This window comes from Stegastes partitus, unplaced genomic scaffold (assembly GCF_000690725.1).
Source record: "Stegastes partitus isolate 25-593 unplaced genomic scaffold, Stegastes_partitus-1.0.2 Scaffold1692, whole genome shotgun sequence".
Taxonomy (NCBI): Eukaryota; Metazoa; Chordata; class Actinopteri; family Pomacentridae; genus Stegastes; species Stegastes partitus.
Window position 1 is genome coordinate 36,589 of NW_007579423.1, and position 18,980 is coordinate 55,568.

An 18,980-nucleotide genomic window follows, 5' to 3' on the forward strand; every position below is an offset into this window, starting at 1 on the left:
AAAGAAAGAAAGAAAGAAAGAAAGAAAGAAAGAAAGAAAGAAAGAAAGAAAGAAAGAAAAACAAAAGAAAACACAGGGCTTCTGAATCATCAGAGCCCAGTTCTATCACAGTTTGAACTCTCTGGTGTTGTGGAAACACTCGTGTTGTGTCAGGAGCGTGATCAGCTTCACTGGACCAGCTCGAATGTCAACCAAGAAAACGCAACTTATTACTATTCTGATCAGTCCTTTACAGAGCATCAGGGCTGAGGCTACTCCTACATATAATATACATCAGATAATTATTTTCACCATCTACTATGTTTAGAGTATCAGGAGGAAAAGTGAAAAAAAGTTCACCTCAACATTAAATAACAGTGGTTCCGAACAAAATAGAACCAACTCGGTTTCCATTTCTCGCTATAAAACTGTATAAAGAGGAGCTTCGTCCTCTTACAGTAAATAACCACCCAGTATTGCATTGGACAATAAAGAATAGGGTCATTTAATCAGTATTTCATCAGATACCAATTAAGAAGAGCCCAGTGCAATTAGGTAGTCAATCTACAAATGGAAACATCTGAAAATGCAAATATTAAAATCTCTAAAACATCCAGATGATTCTTTCCCAAAAGTTTTTTTTTCTTTTTTTCTTAAATCAGAACATGCAATAGTCAAAACTGTTTCCTCAAAAACAGGATTTAAATACCGAGATCCAAAGATCTGTAAATCGTAAGAACAATTATGCAGTCACTCTACCAAACTGTGTGGATTAATATGGCAAATATGCTTTAGATCGGGGTCGTCTGCACCCAGTCAAATAAGAGTGAGACAGAGAGAGGCTGTCGTCTCCAGACTACTTAAAAACCTCCCGTTGTTGACAGTCTGTGCAGGAAGAGGACAAGAAACAAGACAAAGCAGTTGCACAATATCATGGTGTTCAAGCACGTACTGTATATTTAAAAAAAAAAAAAAAAAAGGATTTCAAACCAGGGAAATGACCAACTGTGCCATGTTCAGGAAGGAGGACAACCTCTCAGAATCCAACATCAGATACGCTTTCCGTACGCCAGAACTGGAAGGAGAGTGCTTTCAAAAGACGAACAGGCTGTGTTCATCAGCAGCAACACTTTCAATTTGTGATTTCACCGTCTCAGCGCTTTACATTCTGCTTCTGCCAGATGCCAACATTTATCTACTTTTGGTATTTTTTTTTTTGCATCACTTCCACCTGATCTGCAAGAATGTGGATGACGACCGATGGGGGTGGGCTTTGTTGCACTACATGAAGGTGCATCAAAAATAAGTTTCATTCTTTATCTCACAATTCTACATGCACACTGCTTGGGAAAGAAAAAGCTAATGAGAGTGTAGAAGGAGATTGAGATCCAATATTGATGGCCCCTTTTCTTACAAAGGTCCCTGCAAGTATCAGCATTTTCAAGGCAATTATTTATGCATCTGAAAATAAATATGAAATTAGCTTTTGGGAGAAAAAAAAAAATCCCATAAAAACAGGACCGGAGACATTTTTGCACAACTGGTTTAATACTATTTCAGATTTTTTTAAATATATATTTTTTTTACCATGCTGCAGAGACCTTTTGTCACCCAGATAGCGTATGAGAAAAACTTTTTATTTGGTTGGGAATACCGATCAGTTATTTCTTTTAATTTCCTTCTGCACAAATATGAAAAACTCAGCCTTTAAGTGATTATGGTACAACATCAAAGCACTTTGGTTTTCACTCAGATTACTGAGGACTTGTGCATGTTACGTGCTGATTGCAAAAAAAAAAAGGTAAAATAACAAGATATCAAGAAAGACGCCGTCCCAGCCAGCTGCCTTTTGAAAAAAGTGGGGGGAAATCGGTACCAAGAAGCTCACAAGCATTGCTTCTCGTGTGCATGTGCCAAACCAGACTGTGCACAAAAAAGAGAATAAAATACATATTGTGCTGTGTCAGAATAGAAGTATGGCTTGGTAAGAAAACATTCAGCCACTGGAAGGAAAATGCTCGTGGTCATTCACACCGTTGGTGGGGGGGAGGTTTGCGTGATTCAATAATTTAACACGATGTAGGAAACTCATGAGGAAGTTGGTTAGTGAGGTTAAAAAAAAAAAGGAAATCTGGAATGATAAATGGCTTATTGAGTCCTCAGCAGAGATGCATGTCACTCTTCTGCTTACAGTAACACCATCAGCGGGTTGGCCTGAGCTTTGGGAGAAATCTACAGTACCTCTAACACTGCTTCCAGCCACACCTATCACAGCCACGTTTAGGGCACAAGTACCTATAAGTAGCATGAACACTAGAGATAGAAATATTCTCAATCGTCATATAAAAAAAAAAAGGGTTTATATTATATATAGCAGTTCTACAGTATGTATGAATACAAGAGTGTGGCTGTTCTTTTTTTTATGTAGAGTGGATGTTACTATATTTTCCACAAGTTATATATTATTATTGCACTCTGGCTACACATATTTAGTAAGTTAATTTGGTTGTCTTTAGATGTACAGAAACACAGGTGTCAGAGCTGATCCAGCTTGAAAACAGTAGTAGAAGAGCGGCTCAGTGATACCAGGCTTTGTTTTTGTTTTTTTAAATATTAAATTTTGTTCATGATGTCTCATAGCTAGCAGCTTACAGAGATATGTAGCTGCTTGCAAGATGCTGTTTTTTTCAAAATTTTCAGGATAAATAAATACATTTTTATCACGATTCCTTTAAAATAACAGCCAAATTTCAATTGAAAATCGTGTAGACAGGGCACAGGTTTAGCCATTTACCCCGAACATATAGCACTAGATATACAAATATATATATCAGCAGTTGTTTTTGCAGTTATCCATCTAAAATGCATCACTGAGTCCCCTTCTTACGACTGTTATTTAGACACTAGATACACAGAAATCTGAGACAAAGCTACAGAAACACGTCACACCCCTGTTCTCTTCTTTCTCTTTTCCGAAATAGAAAAATAAAATCCCTCTCCTCAACCTCAGCTAGCAGACTGAGAGGAGGGTCGATGTCCTTCCCCGCTCTCTCTCTCTCTCTCTCTCTCTCTCTCTTTTTCACTCTCTCAGTTTTGAAAAGAAACATACATTCACAAGAGGACAACAGAGGAAAAAAAAAACAAGCAACTTGAAATTCAAATTTGTGTGCAAAAACATTTTAGATCTCTATAAAAATATGTGCATATGGATAGAGCTATTTTTAATCTCACCAAATACAGTATTTTCCTTTATTTACAATGCACAGATACACAAAGAAACAAACACTACAGCTCTGCCCTGCTTCCCCTCTCTGTCGATGCAAGCATCAGAATAACATGGCCGACTTCCATGACAACAGATGTGACGATACTCGCACATAGGAAAACACACGCTCACTCACACACGCTCACGCTCACACGCACACACACACACTTCTGCTCTGATCAATGTGATCGAGGAGCAGCGGAGGGGCAAGCAGAACTTCTGTAGAAAACCTGAAGTTGCATATCCCACGATTCTCCCCACGCTCGCATGTCACAAACCGCTTCCTGTAAAGGTCAGAGGTTATCAGCCAGACGCTGCTTCCTGATTGGCTCACGTGGGTGAGGACAGTGTGTGAAAAAAACTTTGGCTACGGAGTTTAGGTGGCTTTAGTCCTGGTGCGTCATTAGTATTAGTCCCGAACACACCACGTACAGTGAGTACTGGTACAGCCTCGGTGGATCTGCTGTCTTTCAAGCTGGGTTTAGAAAAAAAAGGATCCCTTCTCTGTTATTCTGGGACGAGTCTATACCAGCATCTGGAGAGAGAAATCAATGTCCTTTTTACTATCCGTCTCAACAACAAAAAAAACAAAAAAAACCAAAATAAAATAAAACCCCTCTCCCAGTAAACTTGATCTCGATCCAGCATCAATCTCTGCTGAGGTCAACAACTCCAGCTGCAGAGATTTGGAACAATTCGCCTCCTGAATCAAAACGCTCGACGTTTACTGGGCGGTCCTCCGATTCTTTGCACTGAATCCAGCACTGCTTCCCAGTCTGTTGTCGAAAGGGGAGGAGCAGGTGGCTGTATCGGCGTCTGACATGCCAGCTGACAGGCCGCTCGTGTATCTGGACTGTGGTTGGTCGAAGGTGAACTGGGGCAGGGGGATGTACTCTCCGGTGAGGGGGTGCCTCGTAGCGGGGGAGAGGGGGCGTGAGAACGCCATGGCGTTCGGGATGAGAGGCGCGTGAGGCTGGATGAAGATGTTGGGGCTGATGGGGATGTGTGTGGGCGTGGACGCCGGCGGTGGAGTGTACGCCTGAGTGTGCGTCGGGGTGGACGAAGGGGTCAGTGCGTGGGTCGGGGAGTGTGCTTGGATAGGCGTCAGCGGCGTTTGCATCTGTGTGTCGGCCGAGACGTCTTGCGTACTTGACTGTGTGTGTGGTGTCAAGTCGTAGGAGGGCGTCCTGCGTCTCAGCATCATGCTGCAATCAGCCAGTTTTGGGGGTGAGGCGATTTGGGGATGTTCCTTCTCGGCGGGCGGGTGGATGGATATACAGGGAGGGCTCATCTTCTTCTTTCTGTGGTTGCTCCCGACTGACTGCACCCTCATGGGGAATCCCTGACCTTTGTCCGGTCGACGTACGTCCTGGGTAAAGTGTTGGTTATCTCCTGTTATGACGGCCTGCGGAAGGCAGACCTCGATGGAATGGCGCCGATGGTCGTCTGAGTGACCAATGGACAGTGACGACGGCTTGTCCAGGAAGCCCCGGTTGTCAACGCTAAAGCCTTTCCTGAAGTCGTGGTCCTTCAATCCCGCCCCGAGCAGACTGAGCGCGCTCCGTGAGGAGGAAGGCGGCAGCGGGGGAGGAAGAGGGGAGGAGGCGGAGTCGAGAGAGCACGGCAAGGTGCACGGCGACAGGGAGTGACTGCGGCCGCTCTTCCCCCTGCTCCCCTGGCCCTCGTCTTCCTCGTCCCTCCACCTGAGGTGAGCGGAGGTGGTGATGTGATACACCTCCTCGTCGGCCGGGTCGGAGAGGGAGACGGCGGAGGGTGGCCGGGGTCTCCGGAGGCTCGGAGGGCGCAGGGGGAGGCGGGGGGAGGGAGGTGGCGGGAGAAGAAGCGGGGGGGAAGACAGTAGCAGCGGGAGAGGGGAGGGAGACGGAGGAGGCAGTGGGAAGGGAGAGGGGGAGCAGGGTGGCAGGGAGAGGGCTGAGGGAGAAGGAGGGGGAGGCAGAGGCGATGAGGAGGAGGTAAAAGAACGGGGAGAAGGGGAGTGGGAGGGGAGGAGGACGGCAGCAAGCCTCTCTGGGTGCTCACAACTCTGGGACTCCACAGAATCCACTTTAACTGCCACCTGCAAAGTACAGAAACATCCCACAATGACGCACTGTAAGTCTGCATGACTGTTAACGTGTAATATGAGTCTACAGTGACTATAGAAAGGATTCACTCAGACATTTTGATATTTTGCTGTAAAATAATTTGATTATAAATCTCCCACTTGTAGTTAGAAGAATGGTGGTAAATACTAGCTAGCATCTAACTGCCTCAGAGGAGTCATGGGTGTCTTGGTGGCCTCCTTCACGCTCATTTTTTAAGACAGATTTACACATGTGCCACATTCCTAAAACTTCTTAATGATGGATTTAGCTGGACTCTGAGGGATTTTCAGTGAGGCGGAAATTTCCCTGTATCCATCCTAACTTATGTGTTTCAACAATCTTTTTTTTACAAAGTTCGTTGGAGTGTTTTTTTTTGTCTTCATAGCCAGTAGTACTGATTTACTAATGACTGGACCTTTGAGCTACAAGTGTCTTTGTACTACAATTATTAGAGACACATTCATTGCACTTAGATGAGCCCTATTTTACTAACTGTGTGACTTCCAACCCCACCTACAGTCGTCCTCAAATGTATTCACACCCTTCAAATAAAGAAAAGGCAAAATTCACAATAGTCACTCAAATAACCAGAAAATGAAAAAAGTAATAATAAACTAAAATTTGTTAAGTTTTAATTTAGGGAAACAAGATGTTGCTTTTGAATTGTGGTTGAAAAGAATAATTAAAAAAAAAAAAAAAACCTGTCCTGGACAAATCAGAGCTCTTTGCTGATGAGCAGTGGACCAGAACACCTGACAACAGGTGAGAAGTCTGACTGAGAGTTACAGAAAACACCTGATGGCAGTGATTGGCTCAAAGCGTTGTCCCATCATGTTTGTTTTTTTTTTTTTTGGCAAACATTTCTGTTGAACCACAATTCAAAAGCGATGTCATGGTTTTCATAAAATTTTTATTTATTGGGCGCCACGATAGCTCAACTGGCGTCCCACGTACTGGGGCTATCGTCCCCCATGTAGCGGCCGTGGGTTTGAGTCCCGCTCATGGCCCTTTCCTGCAAGTCCTTCCCCCATTCTTCTCCCCCACTTTCCTGTCTCTCTCTCTCTCGAATGTCCTATCTAAGAAACGCAAAAAGGCCCAAAAAATAACTTTAAAAAATATTTATTTATTATTACTTTAGTCAAATTTAACTTATTTCAGTGACAGTTGGAGGGTATGAATATATTTGAGGACGGCTGTATGTTGAACAACGAGTCACTTTCAAGCAATACTTAAGCAATCACTTGTTTTTCCTTTTGATATTTTTCATTAATTGACATTTCTTTATAGAAATATGTTTTCACTTTGACACGAAAGAGTCTTTTTCCTGTAAATTCTCATCCAAAAAAGACAAATTAATTTAAAACTAGATTCAATGCTGAAAAGCAACCAAGGGGGTCGAATATGAAACAGGGTCTCTCACCTGTCTGTGCAGGGCCCGTGGTGAGGGGCTGGGTGTTGGCGGGGCGATGCGGGGCAGGGTGAGGGTGGGACGGTGAACGGGGGAAACGTCTGGGACCTGCAGCAGGGAGCGGCTCTCGCAAGGCTGAGAGTGGACCGACATCACTGAAACTGCAGCGAGAGACGAGCCGAGTTTAAACCACACACATCCGGTTACCATCACATGTACGTTGAATACTTACACATGCATTTTTGCATAAAACACATGCATAGTTGGTCATACGCAAACACACAAACACTATTTCCTATTACTTTGGGGTAGGTTCAAATTATTACGCTTGAATAATCTCTAGAAAAGTATCACATCAGCAACACTTTATTGTGATAGAACTTTTAAACAATTCAATTAAACATTCAGTCATACTTGAGTCGCAACTGCATTAATTTGCTATCAAAATAAAGTGTTTTCTTGCACATAGAGTAGCTTGCTGATCAGAACAGAACTGCTGTGTTGAGCAGCAGCACTGAACTGCGGTTTGCTGGACGTAATACTCCGCATTAGATCCTGGTTACAGCTGCAGTTTCACGCGACTGTATTAAGTCTTGACAGCATGTAGCACTTTCACGTGTCATCTGTCAAGTGCATGGCGAGATGAAGTGAAAGAAATTCCATCAGAAGTTCACTCTGTGTTTAATTACAGCTGTGAAACTATATAACCAGGGTCTTAGGCTTTCTGCACACACAGGTCCAGTAAACGTGTGAGTTCAGATCTAATTAAACTTAAACAAAACAAAAACACAAGTTGCAGCAAAGTCAGAGTTAGATCACAAACAAGTTCATCTTAAGTTGATACTTTCAGTTCAAGCTGCAAAGTCATTGGATTATAAATCTCCAACTGGTTAAGAGGCCAACCACAGCGGCTGTGAGGTTTTTAATGTGTTTTACGGTTTTCTGACTTTGCAGCTTGGCCATGAAGTTAACCGTCATTCCAGTTTTAGTTTCCGCCATTTCACAGCTGAGCGGATGAGCCTGTTGTGAAGGTGGTTCACATTGTTCCGACTCATCCACTGCAGTCAGTACCTTCGGACAGAGCCGGGTCTGTCCACAGCCTGGCCACAACATGCCATTAGATTCTGACTGCAGATAAAACAGTTCTCGTCAGTGCTTAGACAAGTTTACTGTGCGTGTTTAATTTATTTATTCTTTGTTTTCTTGCTTCAACTTTGATTGTTTATTGAAAAAAGCTGGAAACAGAGAGAAAAAAAAAAAAGCACAAAATATTCAAGTCGACAGTATTCCTCAAATGTCAGAGCAATTGTTGTTGTGCTTCTAAATCTAGTCCGCTCTTCTCCATACGTCCAACACCGACAAATTCAGCAAACCTTTCCCGAGGCCAGGTTCTGCATCTGTACCTGTTTCTTTTCTTGAATTTACCAAAATCCTCATATTTAACCTACGTTCAAATTCTAAACTGCAAACACAACTCCTACTGTTACTGATAGTAAAATATGAGCATCTTGTCACATTATTTAAAAAAAAGAAAAGAAATGTAGACATATAACATCTCCAACTCTCATGCTAGTAGTTAAGACTTATGGGATAAGCTGCTAACGTTGCTGTATCCCAGTAAAATAATAGTTTAGACATTAATTATATAATCTATCTATCTATCTATCTATCTATCTATCTATCTATCTATCTATCTATCTATCTATCTATCTATCTTAATCTTGAATTAAAATAACTTCAGCTTCCATCATTTTATTGATTCTAATTTAGGTGCGCTCCAGAAATTCTGTGTTGGAGGTTTAACAGCGCTGAAAACTGTGAGTATTTTAGCACACTTTTTCTTTATTTGACTACTAATCAGTAGACTAGAGGCGTAGATTACTGAATAAAAGTTAAGAACGTCATTTAAAAATGACAGCATTAGGCAGGTTATCTTACAATCACTGATGTTAGCTTGTTGCTACAAAGATGCATGCATCATGTTTCAGTCCATGTGAGGTTTAGTGGCTGTTCAACAGAATACAAAAACGCTCCATCAACACTGATCTCATGTCTCATATTGAAATCCTGAACCGATGAGTTTACCTGAATGCTGGTGCTGGGGACTGAGGTCTACCTCTTCCAACGGGTAGGGGGCGCTGGCGGGACGTACAGGCCGAAACATGTAGCTGTCATTGGGCAGTGAGTGCATCCTGGATACAGACATCTTCCCTGACGACAGCCGGTCCTGATCATCAAACTGCACCTCTTCTTCCTGCGGGGGGCGACAGAGACCACACAGCTCTGACACCGACCGACCGTTGAAATAGAAATATCAAATAATGCACCATTGTTTTACAGTGAATTAACTGAACTGGCATAGGATGAAACATGTAGCACATAATATTGTAAGGTCTTGACCTGATTATATGAGGAGATGACTTAAGACTGAACTGAATTGAATACGCTGCACACTGCTTTGTTCTGCCAGAGTTCCAGTTCCAGTTGTAATTTTGCACTCCTAATCAGCAAGGTCACAGGCTCATTGGAGATGAATCGCTGCTCGCCTGGAAAGCCAACGAGATGAGGCAGCAGCAGCAGCAGGGGGCAGAGCCAAAAAAGCTGCAGTAAAGTCAAACAGTTTCCAGCACCCTTCACTCCAAACAGGAAATTACAGGAACGCTCACGTCCTCTTAGATCTGACTCCAATTTAATAAAATGTTATCAGATCCACACATCAGTTTGCATTCGGTCTCCGATAGTTGTAATCATGACGAAAGGGAGATTGTTAAATTGCTACGCAGCCGATCTCTGCTCATGGTGCAACCTTCATTTTACATGAAGTCTCATGTAAATTAGCGTCATATCAGTTTGGATATAAATCAGTTCAGCGGATCTGTTCCCGTTTATTAATGATCTGTCAGATATTTAGGCTGTCTGGGCTGAAACATCTGTACAAAGGCTATTCTAAGAGCCCTAACATCTCACTAATCAGTAGCTTTTGTGTTGTGAAACTGGAATGTTTGCAGTTTATGGTCTGTTATCTGAATGTGTTCAGCCTTTCTGACTAATAAATGCCACCATCAATCTCACAACTTTCATTAGGTTCACAGAATATGCCTTAAAATCAAGTCAATCAAAAACTTAAAAAGTCTGTCATATGGTTGAGTTAACATGTAAACCAGTCGGCTGCACGGTCAGTGGAGAGGAACTGGCTCCAAAACCTGCAGCCATGATCTTGTGAGATTTTTGTTTCCTACATTTAATTTGATGACATCAGACAAATCTGTCATAAGATCTGATTATGATTATAGAGGCTGAAAAAAGTCATAGTAATGATATTATTGAGATATCAATAGGAAATCTAAAAGGAGAAAATAAAAGTAATGCTTGAGTCTGGAGTGGGCAGAGTGTCTCGGTCTCGTTTATCATCTGCAGCAAGTTGGACAGAAGTTTAACCGGCATAGTGCAGCGATCGCCGGTGATCGATCCGTTGCAGGTCTGACTCATCTCAACAGAGCCTAATGCCTTCCTACCTCTCCAGGTGAATGTGGGCACGGACCAACGTAAGTCCCTGCCACTGAGCTGTTGTTTGAAGTTGTGCTTAGTCTGCGTTCTCGCTCCATGGCCATTTCCAACGCGATCTCCGCATCCATCTCTGCGTCCTCTTTGGCTTCCTGCAAAAACATATAGGTTTCTGCTTACTGACTACATTTTACAGGAAATGTCCATCAACAAAAGGGTTCATTTATGTCCAAAATGCAAAGAACTACAATAAAACAGCACCGAATGAGGAAAATACATCAAAGGCTTTTGGTCACGCATACATAATTCTACATGGTCTCTATAGGTCTTTGTAGTCACTGTACCTTGTTGCTTTCCTCTAGATGTTTCATCAAAACGGCCACCACCACGTTGACCAGAACGAACTGGGCCATGAGGACAAAGGTGACAAAGTAAATTGGAGAAACCAGCGGCAGGTACGTGAGACAGTGGCGGTCGTCTGGGTGGCACTCCCTTAATGTGTCCTGAGGAGATGCAGAGCAAGATTCAGAAACGAAGAAGAAGGAGGCGATAGAGAGGCAAACACAGACGCAGATAACAAAATGCAATCAGGAGTTAATAGTTAAGATTATACTTATATGCATGCACATGTACAGCTGACATTCCTGCAAAGTTTGACTTTTGCTTAACTGAAGTTATATCATTCAACCAACATAGAGCTAAACTGGCTGCACAAAGATGCCCGTGTGTAAATTTGCACTATATTTAAGCTTTTAGTTCACATTTTTAGGTGCAGTTAAAATGCAGAAAGTGTTCACTGGTGACTTGTGAGTGCCCTCTACTGGAATTTAAGAGGGCTGTGATTGGAATGTTTTCGACTCCACACATGCTCTGAAAAAAATCTAAATATTATAAATCAACCAAAAAAAACCCCATTATGCTACAAAAACATCTGCCATAAATCAGCAAGAGTATGTTCGTGATTCAAACTGATATTATAATTTAACCCAAATAGCCAAACATGGAAGCTATTATCAACCCGTTTTTATCAGATCACATGTACATTTAAAAAAAAAAAAGTCATTTAGGGAGAATTACATCATCCATCACATTTTATTTTATTTTTTTAATAAAGTCAAAATCAAGATGTAAGAGTGTTTGACATTGCTCGGCTCTAAGCTACTTTATCATTTCATAATTGGTTTTCGAGGTCACTGCTCTCACTGTGGTTATGAGATAATCTAGTCATCATTTATGAGAGTGTGTGTGTGAGCATGTGTGTGTTCATACTTTCATAATCCCATTCCAGTTGTCTCCAGTGGACACTCGGAACAGTGTGAGGAAGGCCATCCCAAAATTGTCAAAGGTTGCGTGACGACTCAGACCTTCACATGGGTTGTTGTCATTGCACTCTGACACACACAAACGTAAGCAGGCGTTAATTACACCGCACAAGTAAGAATGAAAACGCTGCCGGCGCCTCGTTTAGAAAGTCCTACGGCTTTAGTCATATGAAAGCAGAATAGGACGAGTGAAGTAAACAGCTGCTAAGTGGTGAGTCCCTGTGGACACGACACCGGAGAGGAGAGGAGAACCGTCTTCTGGAGGACATGGAAAGTGTCAATTTGACAGAAAGCCCTCAGGAGCCTGTTTGTAGAATAAAAAACATCCACCATGAGCTATCTTCCTTCGCTTCAAACCCCAGGTCACATTAACAAGGAGCTGGAGAGGAATGAGAAGGTCCTCGGAGGATTACATACCTTGTTTCTTATTCTAAGTATCAGCCACCGGGAGAGAGGATTTAACAATGCTATCGTGAAGCTCAGAGGAACTGAAGAGGGTGGCCTTATGTAATAGCAAATGGAATAAAACTTTACTCAAGGAGTTCTTTTTATGCAAGACTGACATACACAGTGTGTCACGGAGAAATTGGAGACGTATTACGTACAGTTGAAACCAGAAGTTTACATTCACTGTATAAAAGACACTTTTTTTTTCTCACTGTCTGACATTAAATCAGACTAAACTTTTCCTGTTTTAGGTCAGTTAGGATTACCAAAATTATTTCTATTTGCTAAACACCAGAATAATGACAGAGAGAATCTTCTATTACGTTCTTCAAGAGGAAGGTTACACACATTAAGATTGCTATGCCTCCAAACTATTTGGGAAAGCCCAGATGATGATGTCATGGATTTGGCAGCTTTTGTCTGGTTAATTGACAACATCTGAGTTAATTGGAAGCAAACCTGTGGATGTATTTTAAGGCACACCTAAAGAAATCAGCCAGGATATCAGGAAGAGAACTGTGGACCTCCACAGGTCTGGTTCATCCTTGGGTGCAATTTCCAGATGCCTGAAGGCTCCACATTCATCTGTTCACACAGTTATACACAAGTATAAACACCATGGGAATGTCCAGCCATCATAGTGCTCAGGAAGGAGACGGGTTCTGTGTCCCAGAGATGAAGTGTTTTGGTGCTAAATGTGCGTATCAACCCCAGAACAGAAGCTAAAGACCTTGTGAAGATGCTGCTGAAGCTGGTAAGAGAGTCATTATCCACAGTGAAACCAGTCCTGTACCGACATGGGCTGGAAGGATACTCAGAGAGGAAGAAGACATTACTCCAAAAGAAACATAAAAAGGATAGATTACAGTTTGTAAATGCACACAGGGACAAAGAGATTCATTTGTGGAGACATGTCCTGTGGTCTGATGAAACTAAAACTGAACTGTTTGGCCACAATGACCATCGGTACATCTGGAGGAAAAAGGGGGAAGCTTGAAGCCTGAGAACACCATCCCAACTGTGAAGCACGGGGGTGGCAGCATCATGTTGTGGGGCTGTTTAACTGCAGGAGGGACTGGTGCACTTCACAGAATAGATGGCATGATGAGGGAAGAACATTATGTGGAAATATTGAAGCAACGTCTCAAGACATCAGCCAGGAAGTTACATCTTGGGCACTAATGGGTCTTCAGATGGACAATGACTCTAAGCATACCACCAGATTAGTTACAAAGAGGCTTCAGGACAACAAATTCAATGTTTTGGAGTGGCCATCACAACGGCCCGATCTAAATCCTGTAGAAAATTTGTGGGCAGAGCTGAAAAGGCGTTTGGAGCAAGGTGGCTATAAACCTGACTCAGTTCCACCAGTTCTGTCAGGACGAACGGGCCAGAATTCATTAAACTATTGTGAGAAGCTTGTGGATGGAAACTCAAAATGTGAGCAAATAGAAATAATTTTGGTAATCCCAACTGACCTAAAACAGGAAAAGTTTAGTCACATTTAATGTCAGACAATGAGGAAAAAAAAGTTGTATGTTTTTTTTTTTTGCAGTGTATGTAAACTTCTGGTTTCAATATTGGTATAAAATTTGTATGTGAACGTGGGCTCGATGAAAAGAGGACAGAACAAACGTAAAAGTAAAAATGTACGTGTTGTAGCAAGAAAGACCTTCCTATCCTCAAGTCTGACTCGTAAAGCAGTGGCAAGAGAACAGAAGTGAAAATGGGGATTCATCCTGGCAAAAAAAGTCAATAGATGAGTAATTAGATTAAAATTTAAATTGGATTACTTTCAGTATCTACTGTGCTAAAAATACAAGCTATTAAAACAACATGAAGCCAAAAATGTCAGGATGAACATTTAAACACTCAGTCACTCCCTTATAACCGCATCTTATCTCCTCAGTCTCCTGCACATGTGATGGTCAGACTCCCAGGGTGCCGACAAATGCACATCAGAGGTCTGCCGCTTAAGACAGTCGTTTCATTTCCACTTTAGTGGAAGCATATTGTACAAAAAATACTGAAGCGTACACCCACACTAAGCCCAAAAAGCTAATTCAGACAGACTTTCCTGCTTTGTATGCAGCTGTTTTATATTCCCTGACAGCCGTCTGATGGATAAAAAGTGAAGTTTCTTTATTGAAAACCCTTCATGCAAAATATACAGCTTTAAAAAGCAGGCAAGAGAGGTTCTATGCATCTTGTTTAATGCAAAATTCAATAAGTGATCATTACTGTAAACTCAAAGAAACCCCATATTGGCTCCAAAAAAAATGAAGGAAAAAAAAAAAGAAGCCCCATAAGCACCAGTCATGATTGAGTTTGTGTGCGGGACAATATGACAGTTTATAGCACTGCTTCCTGATCTCCACCCCAACTTCTCCGCAAGCCAAAACACATTCCACTCCTCAGCTATTGCGAGACACAAAGCGGCATTTAAAGTGAAGGACAGAAACATCTAAAAGCTTCTGTCAGCTGCTTGGCAAAATAAAAATCAGAGCAAAAACTGGAAGAGAGGGGTTTATTTTGCTCCATAAAACTAAAAAAAAAACCACAGACATCACTTTGTTTCCCCGATGCCGAATCGTAATAACATTTTGCAGAAAGCAACCTCTTTATCAGCTTGTTGTTTTCATTTTGTCTTCCCAGATGCTTTTTTTTTTTTCTGGCTAATCTTCTTCCCTCGCACATTATTGCATGTTCTGAGAAAATGGAGCCGGCCTATCGAGGAAGCAATATGCGACTAAATGTGATCATGCAAATGTGATCTTTCCTCGGTAGGAGCAGCCGCTCTGATGACGGAGGGAAGGAGAGACAGATGGGGGGGATAGAGAGCGAGGATTCGACAGAGACAACTCGAGCAGTGGAAATTTTCCTACAAGTCGTGACTGTGGTAGTAACGAGTGGATCCAAAAAACCTTTTCCGCCGTAGACTAACATGTGTGTGTGTGTGTGTTTTCTGCAGGTTGTGTGACTGACCCAGTTTGCCAAAGAGCTCCACTCCCAGAGCAGCGTAGATGAAGAAGAGCAGCATGAAGAGGAGACCAAGATTTCCCACCTGGAAGCAACAACACGTGTTAGATCCCGCTTCTCTCTCTTCAGTGTAAATAAAGCTCCAGGGAATAGAAGGCATTAGGATTTATTTCGCTCTATTTATTCCATTTGACACATATTTAACCCAGCATTATAAATGGAATAGACCTTATTTACAAATACGTCTTGCCCGGAGGTGAGCTCTCTGCTGCTCAAAAATGAGCCTCAAACAAAGCACTTGCACTCGAAGCTTTAACTTCTCTATTTACACATTAGCACTGTAGAGAAAACAGGTTGTGCATCCAATAATCTGTATTTATGCACCATGTAACCTGAATTTAGTTTCATCTTCCCACAGCCATTAAAGCGCCCGCTTATACAACATAATAAAGCAGATTTTTGTCTCTATTTTTGCCAGTAAAAAAAAAACTAACAAAAAACATTAAGAGCTGTGATATCAAAAAAGTCTGAGCTGCATTAATGATGCCATTTTTCCCCCTCATTCACTTAGAAAGCTATAACAACAGTCATCATAAAGGATTTTGTGGGCAGACCCGGTGAATGCACTACGTCGTCAGACGGATGTCGTCTTTTGTCCTTACGCTCTGTTATCGTGAACCCCCGTGCCCCGATGGTTATATTTGTACACTTGACATTTAGAAAACAGCAGAACAATGGAGTCTGTCACTGCACGTACATCACAATCCTTGGCGCAGCTGCTCTTTGCCTCGAAGATTTGGGCTATGCAACAGGAGAAGGAGACTTGATATGCTTCAGCCACACACTTTAAAACGGAATGCATCCGAATGGATAATGAAAGACGAGGGGGGGAAGCTGGTTGTAAAGTCGGACTCTGTAAATGCTTTTTTAAAAGACGGCGCAGCTCACGGATCAAGGAACAATCTATGCAAAAAAAATTATTTACTTGACTCTGAAAATAGATGTCCTATTTGCCTGAATTTCATTGCAACCTCTGCTCACCCAATCTGCTTTTACTGTGTCAGAAAAGATCATTACGTATTTTTCTGGCTGGGTAAAAGTAATGTTCTATAGCATGCAGCATTTAATAGGAAAAAAAATTGAAGCAACAGACCAGTGAAAAATGTAAAAGAGTGCATGAACACATATAAGACGCTCGAGGGTCAGAATCTTGTAATGATACGCTTTGAATGAAATATTCATCCACCGGCATGCATCTTTCAGAGCTGTCTATTTTGAACAAAATTGCCATACTGACCCCATATTCATAAATAAAACAACAGAAATAAAACAAAACCACTCTTTGGCATGGGAGGCCTCGAGGACTCCGTGTTTACCTGCGGCAGCGCTTGCATGACGGTATCCAGCAGAGCTCTCATCCCTGTGGCCATCTTCAGAAGTTTGAGCACTGCAGAGAGACACACAGCAGCAGCAGTTTGGTTGTTGCTCCGCACATTTTACTGCAGAATTTACAACCGCACAGTACGACACAGGGACTAAAACTACAGTAGGGAGACTCATAGGTTTGTGTTTAACTCTAGAAACCTATCACATGTTACTTTTAATGCAAATTTACAAGAATATACAATGAAATTTCACACAATACACATAAAAAAACAAGTACGTTTGTGGCTTGTGTGCATGTGTGTGTTCACCTCGTGCTATTCTCAGTACTCTCATGATTCTGATGATGGTGGGATTTATTGGCAGCGCGGCATTCATTTTCAGCTCCTCCAGGGTGATGCCCATGATGGACAACGCCACGATCGCTACATCCAGCTGATTCCACCTAAACATACATTGTTCATCATTTTAAGCAACAAAAAAACTGATATATTACAAAGTGCTGCTCTAATGGATGGTTGATTAGCTCAGATTTTCACTTTCTAATGCCCCACTGATCAACCTTAATTCCTACCAAGAAGCTGAGACAAACAAAACTAAACAAACACACAATCCTTCCTTCAATGTCTGTAACTGTGCAGTCTTTAAATGCTACTGGGAGTTAGCCCAAGAGAAAAAAACAGGAGGAGATGGAATACTGCAGCTGCCTGGCTGTTGGTAGTAAATTGTGAAAAGGTTGTTTAGATTTATGGGTATGCCCCCCACTAATGTGTACGGTTGGGAAAACACTGAGTTTAACCCTGATAAGACTCCTCCAGGCCACCCCGAGACAGATGAACACACTCGCTATCCAATCTTTGGAGCGCAGTGTAATGAAAGCAGGGAGCCACAGTCACAGTACATAAAGTCAGAGGTCACTACATGGAGCTGGAGTTAGCGACGACGAAATAGAGCTGATGCATAACTTTCACGTTTTACAGCATGATGTCAATCCCGCCGCGTTACCTGTCTTTGAAGAACCTGTGTATGCCGAAAGCCACGAGTTTGAGCAGGGCCTCGATGACGAAGATGAAGGTGAACACGTAGTTACAGTACTTCAGAACCTCCTCTAAATACTGGAAACACACAAGCACAAACATGCAAATGGTCACGCAACATCTCCAACACACTACATGCAAATAACACATGGAGCATCTTGGGAAAGCAGTGAATACTTTTTTTCAAATTCTGTCACCTAATATATGGACTCCCGATTGCTGCTCTTCTGCACACATAATAAGTTACACAGGATACTTCAATGAAGCAACAGACACCAAAACTTAGATTTGGATCCTTATCCACGGTTCGGCAGGCATGTGAAAGGCAATCCTCCGCCTTGGCCAGAGCTCTATCTCTCAGTTTTTGAAGAAACTGATCCAGATCTACATCAAAATTTAATTGGCCACGCTCCACCTCTCCACCAAGTTTCATAAAGTTTACCCTGCACATTCCTGCTCACAGTCAAACCAACAGACAAACAGAAAAACACATCCCTGCTGCAGCGATACTTTAAACACACCACGAATTTATATAAAGAAAATTAAATGTGGGCTTTTAAGGGAGACTCTAACAGATTATTATCATTAGAATCCAGATGGACATGGAGAGAAATAGACATTTTATGCAAGGCCAAATTAAAGTGAGTGGATATTTTGGAGAAAACTTGCATTACCTGTGGCTGATTGTAGTGCTCGATGCTCATTGTGAAGACGTTAATGCAGATGATGAAGGTGATGAAGAGGTCCAGGTAGTGGCTGGTGCACAGTGTGTGGATGTAGAGGCGCAGGGGACAGTAGTCGGCGTAGTAGGGCCTCTGTTTGGCCTCTGGAGACCATGAACGAGCAAAAAAAAACAAAAAAAAAACAAGAAGAGACAGAGTGCAACTGTTAGTAGCTGGGCTCTGAATATGAAATACCACATGCTAGTAGTATGCACAGGGAGGTACAGGGGCAAAGGGAAGGAACCACCACTTTCTTTTTGCTCAAGCTGTTAAAAGTTCTCCTCTTATACTCCTTTTCAACCAAGATTAATAGTATTCCACACACAGCCCTGGTGCCCCGCTGCTTATCTAATTGTAACCTCGCTCACGGTGGTGGTGCCCCCTTTGCATTATTGTCCCTGCTCCTCTGAGAGTCTGTGCATGCTACCGCTGGTGTGGGATGTTTAAAGAAGAGAGGACATGAGAGTAACAGTTGGGCTAATTTGATAGGTTATGGTGTGCATTCAAGATTTAGCTCAAATGACTACTTCCTGGATACAAATTGCAGATTTTTTTAAATTCATGGCACAACATGTGAGACAATGTGTGCAACCTAAACTGCACTGTTTCATTCAAAGTTTGCCACAGCACAAGATAGCAGGAGGAACTGCAGTAAGACTCTATAGCAGTTCTTGCAAGGGATCTGAGCGAGTATAAATTACCATCTTTTTTTCATGAATAAACCTTTCGCTTTACTGGATTAAAAGAATAATTTTAGTCTTTTCCTGCTGTGAAAAATGGCTATCAGTCCTCCCTCAGAGTATTCCAACGTGGGGAGCATTTCATATAA

General features: G+C 42.1%; 1 protein-coding gene across 1 annotated transcript in view; it reads right to left on the reverse strand.

The window, feature by feature from the left end:
* Positions 1-463: 463 nt before the first annotated feature.
* The window catches only part of cacna1ha (calcium channel, voltage-dependent, T type, alpha 1H subunit a), a 78,377-nt gene continuing 59,860 nt past the window's right edge, over positions 464-18,980 (reverse strand). The window contains exons 26-36 of the mRNA XM_008301622.1: positions 18,104-18,255; positions 17,398-17,507; positions 16,704-16,837; positions 16,386-16,456; positions 15,016-15,094; positions 11,531-11,652; positions 10,606-10,764; positions 10,273-10,413; positions 8,843-9,011; positions 6,770-6,918; positions 464-5,321 (exon numbers count right to left, since the gene is read on the reverse strand). Of these exons, the coding sequence (XP_008299844.1) occupies positions 3,969-5,321; positions 6,770-6,918; positions 8,843-9,011; positions 10,273-10,413; positions 10,606-10,764; positions 11,531-11,652; positions 15,016-15,094; positions 16,386-16,456; positions 16,704-16,837; positions 17,398-17,507; positions 18,104-18,255 (2,639 nt within the window). The 3' untranslated portion in view covers positions 464-3,968. The remainder of the gene's footprint in view (positions 5,322-6,769; positions 6,919-8,842; positions 9,012-10,272; positions 10,414-10,605; positions 10,765-11,530; positions 11,653-15,015; positions 15,095-16,385; positions 16,457-16,703; positions 16,838-17,397; positions 17,508-18,103; positions 18,256-18,980) is intronic.